Genomic DNA, 20,081 nt, shown 5'->3' with positions numbered 1-20,081 from the left:
TTGAGGTAGCTCTCACATTAGTTGGTGTCAAAGTACATGCATCTATAGTCAGAAAGAGATTGCATAAATATGACCTGCATGCAAGATGTGCCAGGAAAAAACCTTTGCTGTCCAAAAAGAACTTTAGAGCAAGGTTACAGTTGGATATCGAAGTAAAGACCAGGCCTTCTGAAATAGTGAGCTTTGGGTTGATGAATCAAAGATAGAGTTGTGTGGCCACAGTTGTAACGGTTGCTACATATTTTATGTGCTTTATCAGTTTCTGCCGCTTGCTCCCTTTGGAATATACTGTATGCCCGAGGGAATGAGTATTTTAAGGATATCTCTTTAAGGGGAGCAGGAAGCTAAACCACACCTGTGGGTCCTTGCATAAACGCGCTGGTGTGTGTAGTAAGAGAGAGAACCGACTTCAAAAGGACAAGGAGGCGTGCATTTTGAAAAAAGGATTGAGAAAGGAGTTGGGAAAGAGGATTAAAAAGAAAGCGATCTGTAAGGCAAGAAATGTTCCATAGCTAGATAAAGGGACGGTCATCGGAGTACACGGCTTTGCTTTTTATTTGCGACGCTTGTATCTTCCATGGAGGGATGTTAACGCCATTACACTCGGATGAGGCGAACTTCAGCTTTCAGATAAGAGTTGTCTCTAAACCGGTGAGAACGATTCTTTTATTTCTGTAGAAAGCAAACTAGTACGCTGGATTTACCAGCAGAATTCCCAGCCTAGTTGGATCCAAAGCTAAATCAAAGTTCGGTCTAAAAGGGACTGGGGAATGCGTAGGGAGTGTATGTCTAATTTATATATATATATATATATATATATATATATATATATGTGTGTGTGTGTGTGTGTATCTGAATATTTTTGTGCTGTCTGTAAGTGGGCATATTTTTTTTTTCTTTTTTGGTTATTCTTGTCTCATTTCCTTTTTTGTTTCGACATTTTTTTGGGGAGTGCATTATAAAGGGGGGGTTTTAAGGGGGTGGTCATATTAATTAGTATCCGTTTACTTGGTCCGGGTTTGTGTAGGATTTGTTAAAGATTGTTTGTAGTTCTGTTTGGTTGTTTATAATATATATTCTTGTTTGTTTAATTGCCTTGATTGTTCGGGTGGTTATTTTATTTAATTTTATTTTTTAATAAGGACACCTCCATCAAAGGGGATCAAATTGGGGCTAAGCTTCTGTCTGGTTCCGTTCCGATATAATTAGTTTCTTCCTAAGAGTAGGAGTAGGAGATTCTTGCGTGTGCCGGGCTTCTCATCTTAACGTTAAGAAGAACTCGCTGCACAGTAACAGTAGACATATGTGACGTATACTGAAGACAGCATTTCAGGAGAACTACATCATTCCAGCTGTGAAGCATGGTGGTGGAAATGTTCTGGTTTGGGGTTGCTTTGCTCCTTTAGGGCCTGGGCAGCTTGCAGTCATTAAGACAAATATGAATTCTGCATCATATCAAAGTGTGCTTGAGGTGAATGTAAGACCATCTGTCCAAAAGTTGAAGTTAAAACACAAACACCATACAGCAACATGTGAGGACTGGCAAGATCGGGGGAAAAAAAAAAAGAATGCGGTCACTGATTACAAGCACAAGAAGGCGTGCGAATGAATATGAATAATGTTGCATCAGTGCCACTGTGTTTTCCGAAATGTACTTACTATACAGGTCATAAAATGAGTTATTCCAAATTTCATATATACATATGTCTCCATTTTTTGTTAGTGTGGCTTTGACATCATAGACCATAAGGCGCATACTAATTCAGCGTGAGCAGGAACACTCAATAAAACTGAATAAAAAAAAATTCAAGGGACGGTGAGATATGATGAAGGAAGGCAGATTCGCCAGCGTTTGTGTGTGTCAGCTTTTATCCTTCCAGATCAGAGAATTTCCAGTTCCATTATCTCAAAACACCACTCACATCTACAGTTATTCCCAGTTTCAGATAAAAAGTAACAGCGTCAGACCCCTAGGTGGGAGGGGGGCGGTAGTATGTATCGTGATCGTGACTGAGAGAATAAAAATGGGGAAAAAAAAGTCTTAACTTTTACAAGTGCTATAAATTTGCATCGGCTGTTACAGACACAAATCATATGTACTGTATGTTTTTATTGTATAATATTGTAGCAACCTCCGCGTCAGGCTCGAACAGAGAAGAAGTAAAAAAAAAAACAAGACAGACGTAGTAAAGTCTCACTTTTACTTGAACAATCAAGAAAAAGAACGCCAACCTCGTAACCCCAAACACACCCCCTTTTTTAAGCACCCTCTCCAACCCTGCCCCCCCCTTACCACCTCAATCAGTACCCCTCTGTCAGTCTTCCGTGCTGCACTCCGCCCTCCCATCAATTGGACCTAACAGTCAGGCTTCAACCTGGTTGGGACGCTACAATATTAACAATAAGAGCAGCTCACCAGTAAATTTGCCGGGGAGCCAGTTTCAAACTCACGACCTCCGGATTATAAGTCAGTGGATCTTACCACTACATCACGGAAGCTGTTGTATTATACTTGCACCTTTTGTGAAAGTGTTTATTTCATATTTGGCCATCAGCCTTCACACATTATACAGTTCATAGCTACATTTTGTTGTTTATTACTAAAACATGAAAAACATTTCTGTTTTAACGATATGTTTACACAGATTGTTGTAGACACAAAACACACATCAAATTATTTCCCCTTACTATTCTGGGTAGCTCACTCCCAGATAATCAATCAAGGCAGGAACTGGGAGAACTTCTTCCCCGTTCTGAGGTGGTGGGGAGGGTGGTATAGCAGGCTGCTCGCTACTTGGGTTTATCGACACATTTAGAAGACAAAAGAGGCTGACGGGAGAGGTGCGAAGGGATTTAAGGTGGGCCGGATTTACGATTTTTTTTCGTTGGCTCTGGTAATTCTAGTGTTAAGTCATATTCACTTCCATTTTCCATCACAAATGCAGTAGTGCCTCCTAACCCAAATTACTCCATGAACCAATTTTCTTTCATACAGTATATGCAGACTGCCCTTGTGTATTGCAAAATATTATGTGCATTGAATAAATCTTTAATACAAGACATTTTTTAATACATAAATAACTGAATACTAAAATGTCCATCCAATATTCTTTTACCACCTTCAGAAATTTGCAGAATAGAAATAATGTGTGCAGGTTAGCCTCACAATAGGTGAAATATTTTGAGGCAGATAAAGTACACTTGTAATTCCTCCTATTTTCCTTGTTCTGTATCTTCAGTTTCCCAAACAGGGCAACCTTTGGGGAGTCCTCAGACGGGATCAATTGCGATCCCTCAGGTGGCGATAGGACCCCAGGATCGACCTTTAAGAACCAGGCAGCCTTCTGAGTGTGTGAGTATTTGAAAGTAACTGACTTTATATTGGGTTTTCTATTTTTTTTCCTTTTCTCCATTATTTTGTAGTTTTTAAAGGAAACTATATGAGGGTGGGAAAATAACTTGAAGGCAAACCTAAGCCAAGGTAAATGATCTATTGGAAAATTTTAAAAAGCCACATTTAAAACCTAATTTTGCTGACAGAATAAAAAAATAGACCTTTTAACACAACTCCTAATTATAAATATCCTAGACTTAACCTGTAAACTTGTTGTGGCTTTAATGATGTCAGAGTAGGCTTGTGACATCATTAGTGAGTGCAAGGTGCAGTAAAATAACATGAATTTACAAACTTACTGTGTTTTTGGTATTTTACCAATGAAGTTTTAAACATAATTTCTGATCACAGTCTCTTTCTTTCTCTCCCTTGTCCTAATTGATTTTTAGTCAGATCATCGTCAGACACCTCCTTACTCTCCACAGCCCATAGCATTTAGTAAGAGCACTTCACAGCCTTCCAGTAGTTCCCAATCAATAGTGACGCCTTCTGCAAACTCAGGCCCTCCAAAACAGCTCCCAGTTCAGATCCCACTCCTTAACTTTTCTCCGGGAACTCCGTTTCACCACGGGATGCACACACTGGGTCTGCTTCAACCACACCAGCAGCAGCATCACCCTATCCCCATCCCTTCCGCACCTTGGCCCATTCATGGACCTGTAATTCAGACATCTTCTGCAGGTGGACTTCCCTCTCCCCCAAACCTTAATTATTCACTACGTTCCGCCCCTACAAATGGGAACAGCAGCTCAACAAGCAGCCCCAACCCTTTGAACTTGAATGACCCAAGCATCATCTATGCTCAGCCAGCTGGGCGACCTCTAGGAATACCAAGCACTGGGCGCGATGGGCAATGGCACAACCAACTTTTACCTGGAGCACTGGTGGGGAACGGCACTGTGGGCAAGTCAGGTACACTGTGGGCATCAAGTAAATTGCATGCTTTTACTTTCTGCTTTATTTACTTATGGCTGCTTTTTTTAATTCCTCTATTAGATCTCTTTGACTGTTAAACCTAATAAGCATGTTTGTTTTCCTTTTAATATACAGTGAGGAACATAAGTATTTGAACACCCTGCGATTTTGCATGTTCTCCCACTTAGAAATCATGGAGGGGTCTGAAATTCCCATTGTAGGTGGATTCCCACTGTGAGAGACAGAATGTAAAAAAAAATTCAGGAAATCCCATTGTATGATTTGTACAGAATTTGTTTGTATTGCACTGCTGCACATAAGTATTTGAACACCTGAGAAAATCAGTGTTTGGTACAGAAGCCTTTGTTTGCAATTACAGAGGTCAAACGTTTCCCGTAGTTCTTGACCAGGTTTGCACACACTGCAACAGGGATTTTGGCCCACTCCTCCACACAGATCTCGTCTAGATCTGTCAGGTTCCGGGGCTGGCGCTGAGCAACATGGAGTTTCAGCTCCCTCCAAAGATTTTCGATTGGATTTAGGTCTGGAGACTGGCTAGGCCACTCCAGAACCTTGATATGCTTCTTACGGAGCCACTCCTTGGTTATCCTGGCTGTGTGCTTCGGGTCATTGCCATGTTTGAAGACCCAGCCACGACCCATCTTCAATGCTCTGACATGGGGAAGGAGGTTGTTGCTCAAAATCTCACAATACATGGCCCCATTCATCCTCTCCTTAATACAGTGCAGTCGTCCTGTCCCCTTCGCAGAAAAGCACCCCCAAAGCATGATGTTTCCACCCCCATGCTTCACAGTAGGGATGGTGTTCTTGGGATGCAACTCCTCCTTCTTTTTCCTCCAAACACGGCGAGTGAAGTTTAGATCAAAAAGTTCTATTTTGGTGTCATCTGACCACATGACTTTCTCCCATGCCTCCTCTGGATCATCCAGATGGTCATAGGCAAACTTCAGACGGGCCTGGACATGTGATGACTTGAGCAGGGGAACCTTCCGTGCAATGCGTGATATGAAACCATGACGGCATAGTGTTCTACCGACAGTGACCTTTGAAACTGTGGTCCCAGCTCTCTTCATGTCATTGACCAGCTCCTCCCGTGTAGTTCTGGGCTGATTCCTCACCTTTCTTATCATCTGTGATACCCCACGAGGTGAGATCTTGCATGGAACCCCAGTCCGAGGGAGACTGACAGTCGTCTTTAGCCTCTTCCATTTTCTGACAATTGCTCCAACAGTTGATCTATTTTCACCAAGCTGCTTGACAATTGCCCCGTAGCCCTTTCCAGCCTTGTGGAGGTCTCAATTTTGTCTCTGGTGTCTTTTGACAGCTCTGTGGTCTTGCCCATGGTAGTAGTTGGAGTCTGACTGACTGTGGGGTGGACAGGTGTCTTTAAAGAGCTCAGACAGGTGCTACTAATTAAGATTACTAAGTGGAGTAGAGGTGGACTTCTTAAAGGCAGAGTAACAGGTCTTTGAGAGCCAGAATTCTTGCTGATTGCCAGGTGTTCAAATACTTATGTGCAGCAGTGCAATACAAATAAATTCTGTACAAGTCATACAATGGGATTTCCTGAATTTTTTTTTACATTCTGTCTCTCACAGTGGGAATAATGCACCTACAATGGGAATTTCAGACCCCTCCATGAATTCTAAGTGGGAGAACTTGCAAAATCGTAGGATGTTCAAATACTTATGTTCCTCACTGTAAATCAGATAAGCAATGTCTTGCAATAGCATTATTGCGCTTAAGAGTAATAACAGCAAGTGCTGTAGATGCATGTTGAGTTGGGAGGGGACTTAGTATGGCTAAGAAAAGGCAATTGCTGATGTTAAGTTTTCCAAGGACAACTCATTTTATACAATTTATAAATGTGCACTATGCAGGTAATGTAAGATTTGCAGGAAAGGATTTCTTGAGATTTAGATTTTTTTTTCCGCCATGTACTCATATGTCATTTTTCTTCTTCCCCTTCTCGTTGTCTAGACCAGGGATATCAGGGACAGTTTGGTAAAGTAAACCCTGGTTTCCTGCCTTGGGACCAGAGTGCTGCTGGACACTTTTCTATCCAAGCATCGTGGCCTTACATGACACCTCCAAATTTCTTACCACAGGGAAATGGTGGGTTGCCACAAAACAAGACGATCATCTCACAAGGTCAGTCCCTTTTGTAGACATTGATGTGTTTTATTTTTTTTTTCATTTTTTTTGGGGGGGAGTAGGTGGGAATGGAAAAGCCCTCACCTGCCATCAACGTCATGCCTGTTTGCCTGCATAAAACAGCTCAGCTCAGCTCCTAGTGGATCTATTTTATCTGCCACACTTTACTGACAAATTTTGTCAGTAAAATTACATTTTCATTGAGGAATCTCAAATACACACGTCAATTATGGATGACTTTACTGTTCGAAATGTATCTTGGGAGAGATTACTTCAACTTGGAAAATTTGTAGATTTCCATGTTTTACTTGTCTCACAGTCGGGGAAACGCTGTTACTTCTCCTGCTCCTTGAAATCATAATGGGTAAGTTATGCAATGTTTGTGACCATAAATGTAAACATGGTAGAAAATGTGTTTATGGCAGAGCATTCAGGTGAGTTTAAGGGCTGTGCAGACACTGTAGCCTGCAATGGACCTACTTCAAAATTTCAATCATAGAACTTTCTCAATCCATTTCAGGGTTCCAGGGCCCAAAGGCTTTCTCAGCAGTGTTGTGCAGAAGGCTGGAAACAGGCCTGGATAGGACTCTAGTCCATCACAAAGACCACTCTTACTCATAACACGCACTAACACATCCCATATTCACACACTGCAAATGGTAATTAACCTAGCCTAAAAAAAGTCCATATAAATTCCTTTTGAAATGAATTCCTTCGTAGCGTAAGTATGTTTGGTCGTTGTCATTTTCAATAAAATGAGAGTTGCAAAGCTATTCGGTACTGACAGATGCTAGCGATTAACATAATTTATTACAGCAAGTGACCATTACGGATATCAGGTGAATGTGGCACTCTGATGCAGGACACTTGTGTTGTGTGTATGCTCATACATAAATCCAGTCCTCATTGTTTAATGCCTGCTTTATAACATCCTCAACAGTGAGGGTTCAGGGCATGGGCACAAAAAAAAAAAAGATGTTTATAAATGAACTTGCATGATTCTAAAACAGTGCCTGAGGTAGACACAAAAACAGACAGTACTGACAGTTATTTGTCTGCTAACACAAGTTCTTAATTAAGCTTTCCACATTGGTGTTTTGACCGTGCTATTTACAGTCGACCCTCGATATACGACCGGCCTGACATGCGAACAACTTGGTTTACGACCAAAATTTTTGTTTTGAATTACGACCCGATTGCGGTCACATGTATCTGCTTGTGCGATTGTAAGCAAACAGCCGAGAGCGTTCGTAAGCGTCAGTCGGAGCCCAGACACAAGTGTTTGTGGATGTAATTTCAATTAGTGCAGTGATTTATATAATTTATTTCAGTAATTGCTATCAAAATGGCCCCAAAAAAGCTAGAAAAGAAGCTAAGGAAGGAAGAGAAGGTAACAAAGGTAAAGAAAGCGATCACAATCGAAACGAAGAAGGAAATTACGTGGAAATATGAGAGTGGCGTTCGTGTGACCGATCTCGCTAATACGTACAGCATTTTAAAATCCACTATCTCGACAGTTTTACAAAGAAAAGATTTAACCACCTTCCATTTCATTCTCCTCTTCCTCCCTTCCTGCATGCCAAAGATGTGAACTTAAATAGTGAGTACAGTATGAAATTGTTGTTTCTGGTAGGCTAGGCACTTTTTATAACTTTTTGGTTAGTACATTAGAAAAATTATTGGTGTTTTTTGGTACATTTTGCACATTATACAACCTTTTTTATTATGAAAAGGTTAAGTAAGTATTGCTATGGAAGGTTCGGAACGCATTATGGGTATTTCCATTATTTCTTTTGGGAAAAATAATCTTGACTTACAACCAACTTGAGTTACAACCAGCCCTCACGAATGAATTGAGTTCATAAGTCAAGGGTCCACTATATATGTATATTATTTACATCATACTGGGAGCTGGGGCATATACGGTGGGAGTTTTGTACATACTGTTCTAAATACATTGTGAGGACATTTGTTTTAGTGGAGCAATGTCTTACTATCGCATTGACTGTTTATTTGTGACATGCACAATGGTACATTTCACAAAGAACCTCATTGATATGTACATAATGCTTCACTTTCCTTGCTTGCATTTTATACTTCTACGGTTAGTTAACTTTATTTAACGTACCTGTTTAGATAAACATCATCGGGAAAAGAGAGATGCATGCAGCAGTGAGCAGGATCTGTTGATAAGAGGATTGCAGTCCTGTGCGTGCAAACAGCCAGTGACATTGACTTCCTGTTCCCACTCATGCTGTCCGCATGTTTTTTATTAACTTGTACTGGGGATCCGTTTGCCATCATTAGTGGCTATTGGAGGTGAAAGAGAGAAACATACCAGATGGTGTCACTGCTGTCAAGGTAGAACTTAAACAGAGAACTGATTTGTAGTTGAAGTTGCACAGAATTTTTCTCCGTTTAAACTTTGATGAGTTCTCAAATATATCAACGATTCTGAAGGGGCAATTTTGAAATTATAAAACTCTGTATAGTGCAGTCTGTTCACGATATTTCAACAAAAATGGAGCTGTCTCAACATAGTTCTTTGAAGAATAAGTGTGCCACATCTCAAGACGATTGGTCCATGGGGGGCTGAGTTGTTTCATGCAGACAGACAGATAGGGCTGTCGCAAGAGCAGCTTCACTTCACGCATTACAGTGGGGCAAAAAGTATTTAGTCAGCCACCAATTGTACAAGTTCTCCCACTTAAAAAGATGAGAGAGGCCTGAAATTTTCATCATAGGTAGACCTCAACTATGAGAGACAAAATGAGAAAAAAAAAATCCAGAAAATCACATTGTCTGATTTTTGAAGAATTTATTTGCAAATTATGGTGGAAAAAAAGTATTTGGTCAATAACAAAAGTTCATCTCAATACTTTGTTGGCAATGACAGAGGTCAAACGTTTTCTGTAAGTCTTCACAAGGTTTTCACACACTGTTGCTGGTATTTTGGCCCATTCCTCCATGCAGATCTCCTCTAGAGCAGTGATGTTTTGGGGCTGTCGCTGGGCAACACGGACTTTCAACTCCCTCCAAAGGTTTTCTATGGGGTTGAGATGTGGAGACTGGCTAGGCCACTCCAGGACCTTGAAATGCTTCTTACGAAGCCACTCCTTCATTACCCAGGCGGTGTGTTTGGGATCATTGTCATGCTGAAAGACCCAGCCACGTTTCATCTTCAATGCCCTTGCTGATGGAAGGAGGTTTTCACTCAAAATCTGACCATACATGGCCCCATTCATTCTTTCCTTTACACGTATCAGTTGTCCTGGTCCCTTTGCAGAAAAACAGCCCCAAAGCAGGATGTTTCCACCCCCATGCTCTACAGTAGGTATGGTGTTCTTTGGATGCAACTCAGCATTCTTTCTCCTCCAAACACGACGAGTAGAGTTTTTTCATCTTACCATATGACATTCTCCCAATCCTCTTCTGGATCATCCAAATGCTCTCTAGCAAACTTCAGACGGTCCTGCACATGTACTGGCTTAAGCAGGGGGACACGTCTGGCACTGCAGGATTTGAGTCCCTGGTGGCGTAGTGTGTTACTGATGGTAGCCTTTGTTACTTTGGTCCCAGCTCTCTGCAGGTCATTCACTAGGTCCCCACGTGTGGTTCTGGGATTTTTGCTCACCGTTCTTGTGATCATTTTGACCCCACAGGGTGAGATCTTGCGTGGAGCCCCAGAACGAGAGAGATTATCAGTGGTCTTGTATGTCTTCCATTTTCTAATAATTGCTCCCACAGTTGATTTCTTCACACCAAGCTGCTTACCTATTGCAGATTCAGTCTTCCCAGCCTGGTGCAGGTCTACAATTTTGTTTCTGGTGTCCTTTGACAGCTCCTTGGTCTTGGCCATAGTGGAGTTTGGAGTGTGACTGTTTGAGGTTGTGGACAGGTGTCTTTTATATTGATAACAAGTTCAAACAGGTGCCATTAATACAGGTAACGAGTGGAGGACAGAGGAGCCTCTTACAGAAGAAGTTACAGGTCTGTGAGAGACAGAAATCTTGCTTGTTTGTAGGTGACCAAATACTTATTTTCCACCGTAATTTGCAAATAAATTCTTTAAAAATCAGACAATGTGATTTTCTGGATTTTGCTTCTCATTTTGTCTCTCATAGTTGAGGTATACCTATGATGAAAATTACAGGCCTGTCTCATCTTTTTAAGTGGGAGAACTTGCACAATTGGTGGCTGACAATACTTTTTTGCCCCACTGTATATAGATATAGATATATATACTGTGTGTGTATATGTATACATATACACATTTTCAGGATTTCTGTTACACTAAAAACAACTTCACGGGTTTCCCTGCAGATCATATCGTAAAGATTTAATTAATTAATTAATTAATTTCTGTAAGATTTTTAATTTATTAGCAAAGTGCCATAATGACCTGCTAATCGTCATGGGCCATTACAGCCAACAATTTTAGCTTCCTTTTCTATCATGTACTTCTTTCAAAAATGTTTTCAAAAATTACATTTTATGTACCTCACTAACACATGTAGTTTCACTCTAGTATCGCTATCACAAAAATAGTTAATAAAATATGATAATGTAACTTTTTGATGAAGTCATTAGAAATTTTTAAACTGTTCCAAAATTTAAAACGTTTACCTAATTCTCTGAACACACTTGAATGTTACACCATTAGGTACATTTTCTTATTGATTTATTGATAGCAAATATTGAGGTTTTTTTTTTTTGGTTTTGTTCTTTTGCTACTGGGCAGATTTTTTAAAACAGTATCACAAACTGGTAACTGGACAGCGACCTCACAAAATGCGGAACAGTATTTATCAGCCATGATCCTTAGGAACATCAGAGACAGTGGACTGTTACTCTTAACCAGTTGCTTTCAGTGGCGTAGCTAGGGCAGGGGGCAAGGGGGGACATCTGTCCCCGGGCGAAGCATCCAGGGGGCGCCATTTTAAAATTTTCTTTCCCTTCCCCATTGCATTTTGGCAAACAGGAGGGGGCGCAAAATCTTCAGTTGTCCCCGGGCTACGCCTCTGGTTGCTTTGCATTGCAAACCTAACCCTGTCAATGCCCATTTGTGTGGTTATTTTATTGTTTTTTGACAGGCATTTTTTCCCCAATGTGACCTGCAAAGTCCACTAATGTATTAAAGAAACATGACATGCTTTCTCTGAAATTTTAGTCCCCGTTGTTGAAGTACCAGTAAACAAATGGGAATAATAGGAGAACAAAATCCTTCAAAACTCTCCTTCTCTTATCTTGGGTGACTGACCCCTGCAGTGCGTAGAGCTAATGAGCCTCTGAATGTCTACTTGTCTGATGTTCTCCCATTCCTGTGAGGTTCCTGATTACGTTGCTGCATATTGACACTAATTTACCAAAACAAAATCACATTTCCTGTTACCATTTGCATACTTTTTGCGTTTAAATGTGTTTCAAAGATTCCAACAATTTTTTTTTTGCATTCCAGTAAAGTTGTTTTCTCAAAATCCTAACTGGAAGAAGAATTTATACTGATAAACCAGTTTGTCACCCACCAATACAGAACTCCCGTCGTTGGGACCCATTTTTCCTCTATTTCCTCCTCTGCTGTACGGTTTCAATTACAAATCAAAAAATTCAGATGTGATTAATGTGCACATTGCAGGCTTTCATTGTAGGGGATTTGCATACAGTTCGACCACGATCTTACATGGGGCAACTTACCGGCTGTGGAGCATCCGTTGTTGAAGAAAGATTCACGGATCTTGACTTTGCTGACGATGCTGTGATCTTCACGGAGTCAATGGAGGCTCTGATCAGGGAGGTCGAAAAACTGAGCGAGGAGTCCGAGTGTCTGGGCTTCTGAGAAAAACCAAAGATCTAGGCCTTTAATGACCTCGTGGGCACAGCTATCAGCAGTGTATCTGTCTGTGGAGAGAGTGTCGACCTCATCGAGAGGTTTACTTACCACGGCGGTGACATTCATGTCTCTGGTGACTCTTCCTGTGAAGTCATTAGACGGATTAGGAGAGCATGGGGGGTCATGAGGCCACTGCAGAGGAGTGTGTGGCGCTCCCAATATCTATGCAAAAGGACGAAGAGAGTCCTGGTGCTTCCTATCTTGCTCTATGGTTGCGAGACATGGACGCTATCCAGTGACCTGAGACGAAGACTGGACTCCTTTGGTACTGTGTCTCTCCAGAAAATCCTTGGGTACCGTTGGTTTGACTTTGTGTTGCTGATGGAGTCCCGATTGAGGCACATGACCTGCATTGTTAGGGAGCGTCAGTTACGGCGCTATGGCCATGTGGCGCGTTTCCCCGAGGGTGATCCTGCTCGTAAGATCCTCATTGTTGGGGACCCGAGTGGCTGCACCAGGCCAAGGGAGTCACCCCTGTAACACCTGGCTGTGGCAGATTGAGGGTGGGACTGGACCGCATCTCTGCCTGGGGGGGTTGCCAGCCTGGATCCCGAGTTGTTTCATCGTGTAGTGGGTGCGGCAACACACTGTACCAGTGCATGCTCCCCAACTTGACTTGACTTGAAAAAAGTTCAGTCACACAGCCCTTTTACTATGTGGTCCTCCATTTCAGGGCAGCATAATGTTTGGACACAGCAGTGGCAGGTCTGTTAAAGCCGTTGTCAAACTTAGGACTTTGTCGCATATCACTCTCGTGACACGACTGCTTGAAGTCTGTGATTCATAGACATCAGCAGGTGCTGAGGAGCTTCTCTGGTGATGCTCTGCCGAGCCGCTCATGCAGCCTTTGAGTTAGCGGTAATTGTAAAGATGAGTGTATTTTATACAAGGTCGAAGATTAAATTATCTATCCTTTCCTTTTCTGGATGCTGCTGGGCTTCACTCCAGGGCCCTGTGACCATGAAATGGATTAAGAGGGTTTGAGAGTGTTGTGTTATTAAATGTCTTTGCTCTTCTGTATCTTTTAAAACTTTGTGTATTTTTCTTGGTCTTTAATAAATATTCAGAACTTATCATTTTTTTTCCTCCCCTTAGGTTCTGTGATTCATGGCAGCCAGCATTTCCCGTTGCTTCATCATGGACAGCACAATATAAACCTCAACTTCATTCATCAGAAAAAATGAGCTCTCCTCGGCCAGTCAGTCATGCGCTCAGATTTAATAATTGTGTTTTAAATTTGTATTTTGAATCAACATTGTTGTGCACCACACAGCGGGGTCACATTTTTAAATAATGTACCATTTTTGTAAATAGGTTTTTATTTTTGTGTCATCACAAGGATTTGTGATATAAATGTCAAGTATTTTAATGCCCCCGTTTTTAAAGGGGTTCAGGAAAAAGAAAACATTATTTTAATTGTAAAGGAAGGTTTAAAAGTTAATTTCTTTATTTTTTAATTAGCTGTATTTAAACATTGCTTGCTCATTGATCTTAAACAAAAATAAAGCCCACAAACAGTAATTTGTATAAAAAAATAAGAATTATGTAGTGCCAAAAACCCTCTCGGTCCAGAGAAAAAAAGACAAATAAACCTAAACAGTAAAACCGGCTGCTAGGTCTCCATTGCGTAGTGGGTGGTCTTGCGTTTGGGGGACCATTCAGTTGAAGTGTTGGGTCACATATCCTGATCATTCCTACTAGCAGTACAGATTGGTGTGGTGGGTTTTTTAGGGTATACCGAGTGACACATTTGTAGATCGAACTTTTGAAGAATAGGAACGTAAATAAAATGAAGTGGGTGAAACCCCCCGGTGGATTTGGATAAATCGACGTGCTGTTCTTGTTTAGTCCTCTCAAAAGGGAAATCGCATAAAAAAGGCAAAAGCTCAGGAAAGCTGGCGACTCATTACGCACTTTTGAGTCGGAGGGGACGTCAAACTTGACAACTGCAACTGCTGTCTCGTCAGCAGAGGATCCTGGGGATGACAAATTCTACGACTGCACCTCGACTTACTGGCACAATTTCACATTTCCATGTTGCAAGCTTGACTGTTTCTGACAGGCAGTAACATGTTGACTGACCACACTGGTGCTTACGTGAAGATAAGATGGCCCCCAGTCTCTCTCTCTTTTCCATTCTGTCGTGGTATGTAAAACACGAGCATCTCTTCTGTTTGCGTGTTCTTTATTCTTCTTAGCTGCACTTTATGCACCGTACTTATAGTTGGGCGCTCAACGGGTGTCAGCTCTCGCATACACACAGGCCTGCACCTACAAATCACGGGAGCACACTGTGACCACTTCTGAGCCGCCAAGATTATGAAAATGAAAGCAGACTGGAAATTGTGTAGTGTGATAGGGTGTTAAGCCAAATCTGCCAGTGGTGCTAAAAACAACTGCTTAAGAGGTTACACTAAAGCCGATTTCACATTCCGCGACTTCTAAGGTATGTCAGATTTGTAGTTGCTGATCTCTCCGCTGGACCGCAACACTTAACACGATTGAAAATCGCTGGGCATGTCACATATTTTCTGACGGAGCCGGTGCTGTATGAAGGGTTAACAGGTACAGCAAGTTCAGCCACAATCGCCCCCTTTTTCCATTCTATTAAGTGGCACTTAAAAGAAGACATCGGACAGATGAGCTTCTGCTGCACTCCTTATTCCTCTTTAGATAGATACTTTATTAATCCCAAGGGGAAATTCCAATACTCCAGCAGCAGCATACTGATAAAGAAAATATTAAAGAGTGATAACAATGCAGGTATATAGACAATAAGTTTGTATAATGTTATTGTTTACCCCCCCCCCGGGTGGAATTGAAGAGTCGCATAGTGTGATGGAGGAACGATCTCCTCAGTCTGTCAGTGGAGCAGGACGGTGACATCAGTCTGTCGCTGAAGCTGCTCCTCTGTCTGGAGATGATCCTGTTCAGTGGATGCAGTGGATTCTCCATGATTGACAGGAGTCTGCTCAGCGCCCGTTGCTCTGCCACAGATGTCAAACTGTCCAGCTCTGTGCCTACAATAGAGCTTGCCTTTCTCACCAGTTTGTCCAGGCGTGAGGCGTCCTTCTTCTTAATGCTGCCTCCCCAGCACACCACCGCGTAGAAGAGGGCGCTCGCCACAACCGTCTGATAGAACATCTGCAGCATCTTATTGCAGATGTTGAAGGACGCCAGTCTTCTAAGGTAGTATAACTGGCTCTGTCCTCTCTTACGCAGAGCATCAGTATTGGCAGTCCAGTCCAATTTACCATCCAGCTGCACTCCCAGGTATTTATAGGTCTGCACCCTCTGCACACAGTCACCTCTGATGATCACGGGGTCCATGAGGGGCCTGGGCCTCCTAAAATCCACCACCAGCTCCTTGGTGTTGCTGGTGTTCAGTTGTAGGTGGTTTGAGTCGCACCATTTAACAAAGTCCTTGATTAGGTTCCTATACTCCTCCTCCTGCCCACTCCTGATGCAGCCCACCATAGCAGTGTCGTCAGCGAACTTTTGCACGTGGCAGGACTCCGAGTTGTATTGGAAGTCTGATGTATATAGGCTGAACAGGACCGGAGGAGGTACAGTCCCATGCGGCGCTCCTGTGTTGCTGACCACAATGTCAGACCTGCAGTTCCCAAGACGCACATACTGAGGTCTGTCTGTAAGATAGTCCACGATCCATGCCACCAGGTATGAATCTACTCCCATCTCTGTCAGCTTTATGTCCAGTTTACTTCTTTCTGGCAGAGAGCTCAATGAATGTCGGCTCATACGACTAAAGGCAACAGCAAACTGGCTTGTGTTTGGACTGAGCTGTGGGGTATGTCACACTAGGCGACTACTCTTCACACAGGTACACTGCATCAGATTATGTAAGTGAAGGCTATGACTGAAAATTACAGGAAAAGTCATCAAATGTAATGTAGCCTTTAAATGGAGGGACACTCAGAGGCCTGTGATAGGCTCATTGGTGGCTCACAACTGGCCCCATGTAGATGTGAGCAAGGCCTACGGTGGACTGGGGTTGGTTACTGCTTTGTGCCTAATATTACTGGGATTGGCTCCCGTTTCCAGTGACCTTGAATTGGATTAAACGGGGTTGATAGCGTTGTTAGTTTGGCTGACCCTCCACTTAGTAACATAACCTAAACTATCTGCAAGTCCGGTTCTACACCAGCAGTGCTTATTTAAAACCATCAATGACAAACCTGAAAAGAGGTAAGTGGGTCAGACAGAAAAAAGCCAACTTGCACAACAAGTCAATATTTGCACTCTGCTAAGAGTCCTCGTCCCCATCAACAGGATAAAAACTTTGTAGGAGTGCACCAGGCACACTCGGGAGTGTACAAGAATGCCATCTATGGTCTATCAGTCCCTTCCTGCTGCGGAGATCATTTGTAAGTCCATAATTTGGTCAGTTTTTTAAATCAGAAGACCACGTGGAGAAGAAACCTTTAAAGGTGGTGAGCAAGTTTTGAGAGTTGGTGGCTTGCAAGAAATGGAGGAAATAGGGGTGAGGATCTGCTCAGAGTTCTCCACCCTGCAGGGAAACACATTTGAAACTGAACCCTTAACTCCAGCTGCCCACAGATAATTCAGAGGTCCAGTTGAAGAATGAAGTATTGGGTTTCCACACATGCAGATGGTCTTCATTAACAACAAACTACATGATTTGTGGTGAATTCACAGCCTTCTGAAACAAAGAGGACATTGTATGGCCAGGAACTGTATGTTTACGTGAACTCGTTTGAGTAACACCAGGCAGTGGACTGTTACAAATAAAGTGATACACAACTGATCAGCACAGGCAGAGAACTCTTAACTCCACACAAGAGAACTCATTTCCTCTTCTAAAAAAGATTCATTTGTGTGACGCCGTTTCTGGTAGAAAGAAGTTTTGAGGAAGGTGTCGTCCTGCTTTAACGTTTTATTAAAATCTCTGCCTTAATACCTGCTGTAAAAAGCAAAACAAACTACACATAACTGTTCGTGTGCCAGTTAAAACTAGTTTAAAGAATTCTGGGTTTTAAAACAACAAAACTTGTTTGCTTATTTCAGTAGGTTTGTTGCTCTGATGTGTTACACAGTCTAACTTGTTCTTTTTCAACAAATCATGAATCAACAAGAACTCAAAAGGAGTGCCGTAGCGCATGTCGGATGTTGTCAGCTTCTTGTGTTTCACAAATTCTTCTAGAGGGGATACCGATGTTTGTAGACACTTTGCCCTAAGGGCAGATGTTGACTAAAGTTGACATTTGGTGGGCAGAGGGCGAAAAAAAAAAATGTAATGTCAATAAAACTTGTGTGACAGGTAGACCGTCTTTCCCAGGAGGAATGTTAGATTGACGTTGAATCCCTTTGTATGCGTGAGTAGCACACACAGAGTAAACAATGTCTAGAATGGCATCAACATTGGAACGTGAGTGCAAAGTGAATCGTGCGTATTATTTATTTGCGTATTACTGCTGAATTGGACTCGGACTTCCCAAACTCCCGATTTTTATGCAAGTGAGCTGGTGATCGAAAAAGAAAGTCAAGTCGGGTACAGTACCCGCATCGTGCAGCTGACAGGCCTGCGGCAACGACAACACAGTCACTTATCAACCTCCGATTTTGAAGCAAACGATCTGGTAACTGAAAACGAAAGACAGGTGCCTGCACCGGCCGATCAGTCCCCAGCGGATTGTAGTGCTGAACAGCCGCCTGGGAGGACTACACGGATACAGATCTATGGGAGGCAAAGTGGCAACTTGATGGCGGATTACCTGCCACTTGACTACTTGAAGCTGCACCACCCTACCCCAGAGAAAGTGCCTTTCAGCTTATGAGTGATAAGACAAACGGGTATGTAACAAATATGGGAATTTACATACTGTAGGGGCTCATTTGTCACAAGTATGTTATGTTGATTTATGTATGAAACCATTGCTTTGTGTTTTTTTTTTTTTTTTCCAGAGAGCTTGATTTTTGGAAAAATATTCAGCCCTGGGGGGAAAAAAAATAATTAGCCCAAAATGAGATTAACCTCCTTGGTGATGTTAAGCGCGAGTGTGACCCAGCAATTCAGTGCAATTCCAGTTAGAGCTGCTTTAAAGTGCTAAGCCTAAATAACTAGGGGCGGAGTGGTGGCTCTGAGGCAAAGGATCTGCGCTGGCATCCCAAAGGTTGCCGGTTCGAATCCCTGTCACTACCAAAAGAGATGCTACTCTGCTGGGCCCTTGAGCAAGGCCGTTAACCTTCAGTTGCTCCAGGGGCACTGTACAATGGCTGACCCTGCGCTCTGAACCCAAGGGGTATGCGAAAAGATATACTTGTACAGGACAACACGCTGCGAAATGGAACTCTTGGATTAGTATACTGCTGCCATCTACTGGATGAAATAAAATCATGCTGGGGAAAAAAAATAAAAACGCACAAAGCAAGTTCTGTTTTCTGCCAGTTTATGTGTAGTACTAGGGTGTTGTACCGTGTTAGCCATCATGAATGTAGAGAAAAGCCAAGCAAAATGACCCCTTTTATTGGCTAACTAAAAAAGATTACAATATGCAAGCTTTCGAGGCAACTCAGGCCACTTCTTCGGCCTGAGTTGCCTCGAAAGCTTGCATATTGTAATCTTTTTTAGTTAGCCAATAAAAGGGGTCATTTTGCTTGCCAGTTTATGTGAACTCATCAATATTCATGAGTGGGGTGGAGGCTCTAACAAAACACAATGTAAAAGCAGTTTTAAAACAGAACAGGAACTGAACCACTGCTCAAAACGGTGACAATGTGAATTGGTCCTCAGACACCGATATGGATTAAAACTGAGGCATATGCCACTCTATTTCTGTTATATGTTAATATTTATTTATTGTTAAAAACAAAAAAAATCAACATTTTTGGCTCTTCTTTCCAGGGTCACCCGTCTGATTTGAGATTCTTGTTCTCGCCTCTTAGAGGATTCTTTCAAATTCAATCAGAATTAGTGGCAAACGAGAACTCAGAGACGTCTGTCAATCATCATGCAAATATAATACAGCAACCACACACTTAACATTATACAAGAATATACTCATTGTTCTGTACAATTTATTATTTTAAACAGAATTTATAAACATTAAACTAATATAGGGTGGTCCAGGTCTAATTATGCAACTTTCATTACGCTATAACTTAAGTTTATTACATAGAGATTTCACTTAAAATTCTTTTCGTTGCCAATAGATGCCAGCACCTGGCCTGCATTCCAAAATGGCGGGGAGACGGTTGCATAATTAGATCTGGACCGCCCTGTATTTTTTATGGCCTTTTGTACCTTCAATAAATTAGTCATACAAAAAGAAACCTTATAAAAATTGTCCTAATATTTAAGAATTACTTGCTTACGCGCCATTGACGGCGCCGGTCATGTGACATTTGCTGATCTGTCGAGTTCAAGCAGAATTGATACTTGAGAACAAGTCACAGAATTCTCATTTATTTGAGTCTCCAACTGAATCACCTCCCAAGCACGAGGCACACGATTCATAAACCAAAAAACATTACCCAAGAACAAGTCACAAAATTTGAGTGCAGATTTGATGGGCAGCAAAAGGCAAATGTGTCCATTTCAAATCCAGTCTACAACACAATGTAAGTGGGCAGAAAATAAAAGGGTCTGAAACCTTTGTGAATCCACCGTAAGATGGTACTACCCACTCACCGACGGTGGCGCTTAGCACAAGTGACAGTAAGGACTCG

General features: G+C 42.0%; 2 protein-coding genes and 1 long non-coding RNA gene across 7 annotated transcripts in view; 2 read left to right on the top strand and 1 right to left on the bottom strand.

Annotated features, from left to right (window-relative positions):
* Positions 1-13,984, top strand: part of tut4 (terminal uridylyl transferase 4) — a 124,021-nt gene extending 110,037 nt beyond the window's left edge. For 2 of the 5 annotated variants that reach the window (XM_028810862.2, XM_028810861.2), the window contains exons 27-30: positions 3,240-3,352; positions 3,784-4,306; positions 6,311-6,481; positions 13,470-13,984. In XM_028810862.2, the coding sequence (XP_028666695.2) occupies positions 3,240-3,352; positions 3,784-4,306; positions 6,311-6,481; positions 13,470-13,558 (896 nt within the window). In that variant the 3' untranslated portion in view covers positions 13,559-13,984. Of the gene's footprint in view, positions 1-3,239; positions 3,353-3,783; positions 4,307-6,310; positions 6,482-13,469 lie in introns of those variants that run through there. The other 3 variants (XM_051932698.1, XM_051932699.1, XM_028810863.2) reach the window with 3 other exon arrangements.
* Positions 1-20,081, top strand: part of LOC127529390 (uncharacterized) — a 706,297-nt gene that overhangs the window by 275,671 nt on the left and 410,545 nt on the right. The gene's annotated exons all lie outside the window — the stretch shown is intronic.
* Positions 1-20,081, bottom strand: part of mpl (MPL proto-oncogene, thrombopoietin receptor) — a 522,581-nt gene that overhangs the window by 288,870 nt on the left and 213,630 nt on the right. The gene's annotated exons all lie outside the window — the stretch shown is intronic.

The sequence above is a fragment of the Erpetoichthys calabaricus genome, chromosome 10 (genome assembly GCF_900747795.2).
Source record: "Erpetoichthys calabaricus chromosome 10, fErpCal1.3, whole genome shotgun sequence".
In the NCBI taxonomy this organism is placed as follows: domain Eukaryota; kingdom Metazoa; phylum Chordata; class Cladistia; order Polypteriformes; family Polypteridae; genus Erpetoichthys; species Erpetoichthys calabaricus.
Note: the sequence above shows the minus strand (reverse complement) of the source record. Positions and strands in the feature narration are given on the sequence as shown.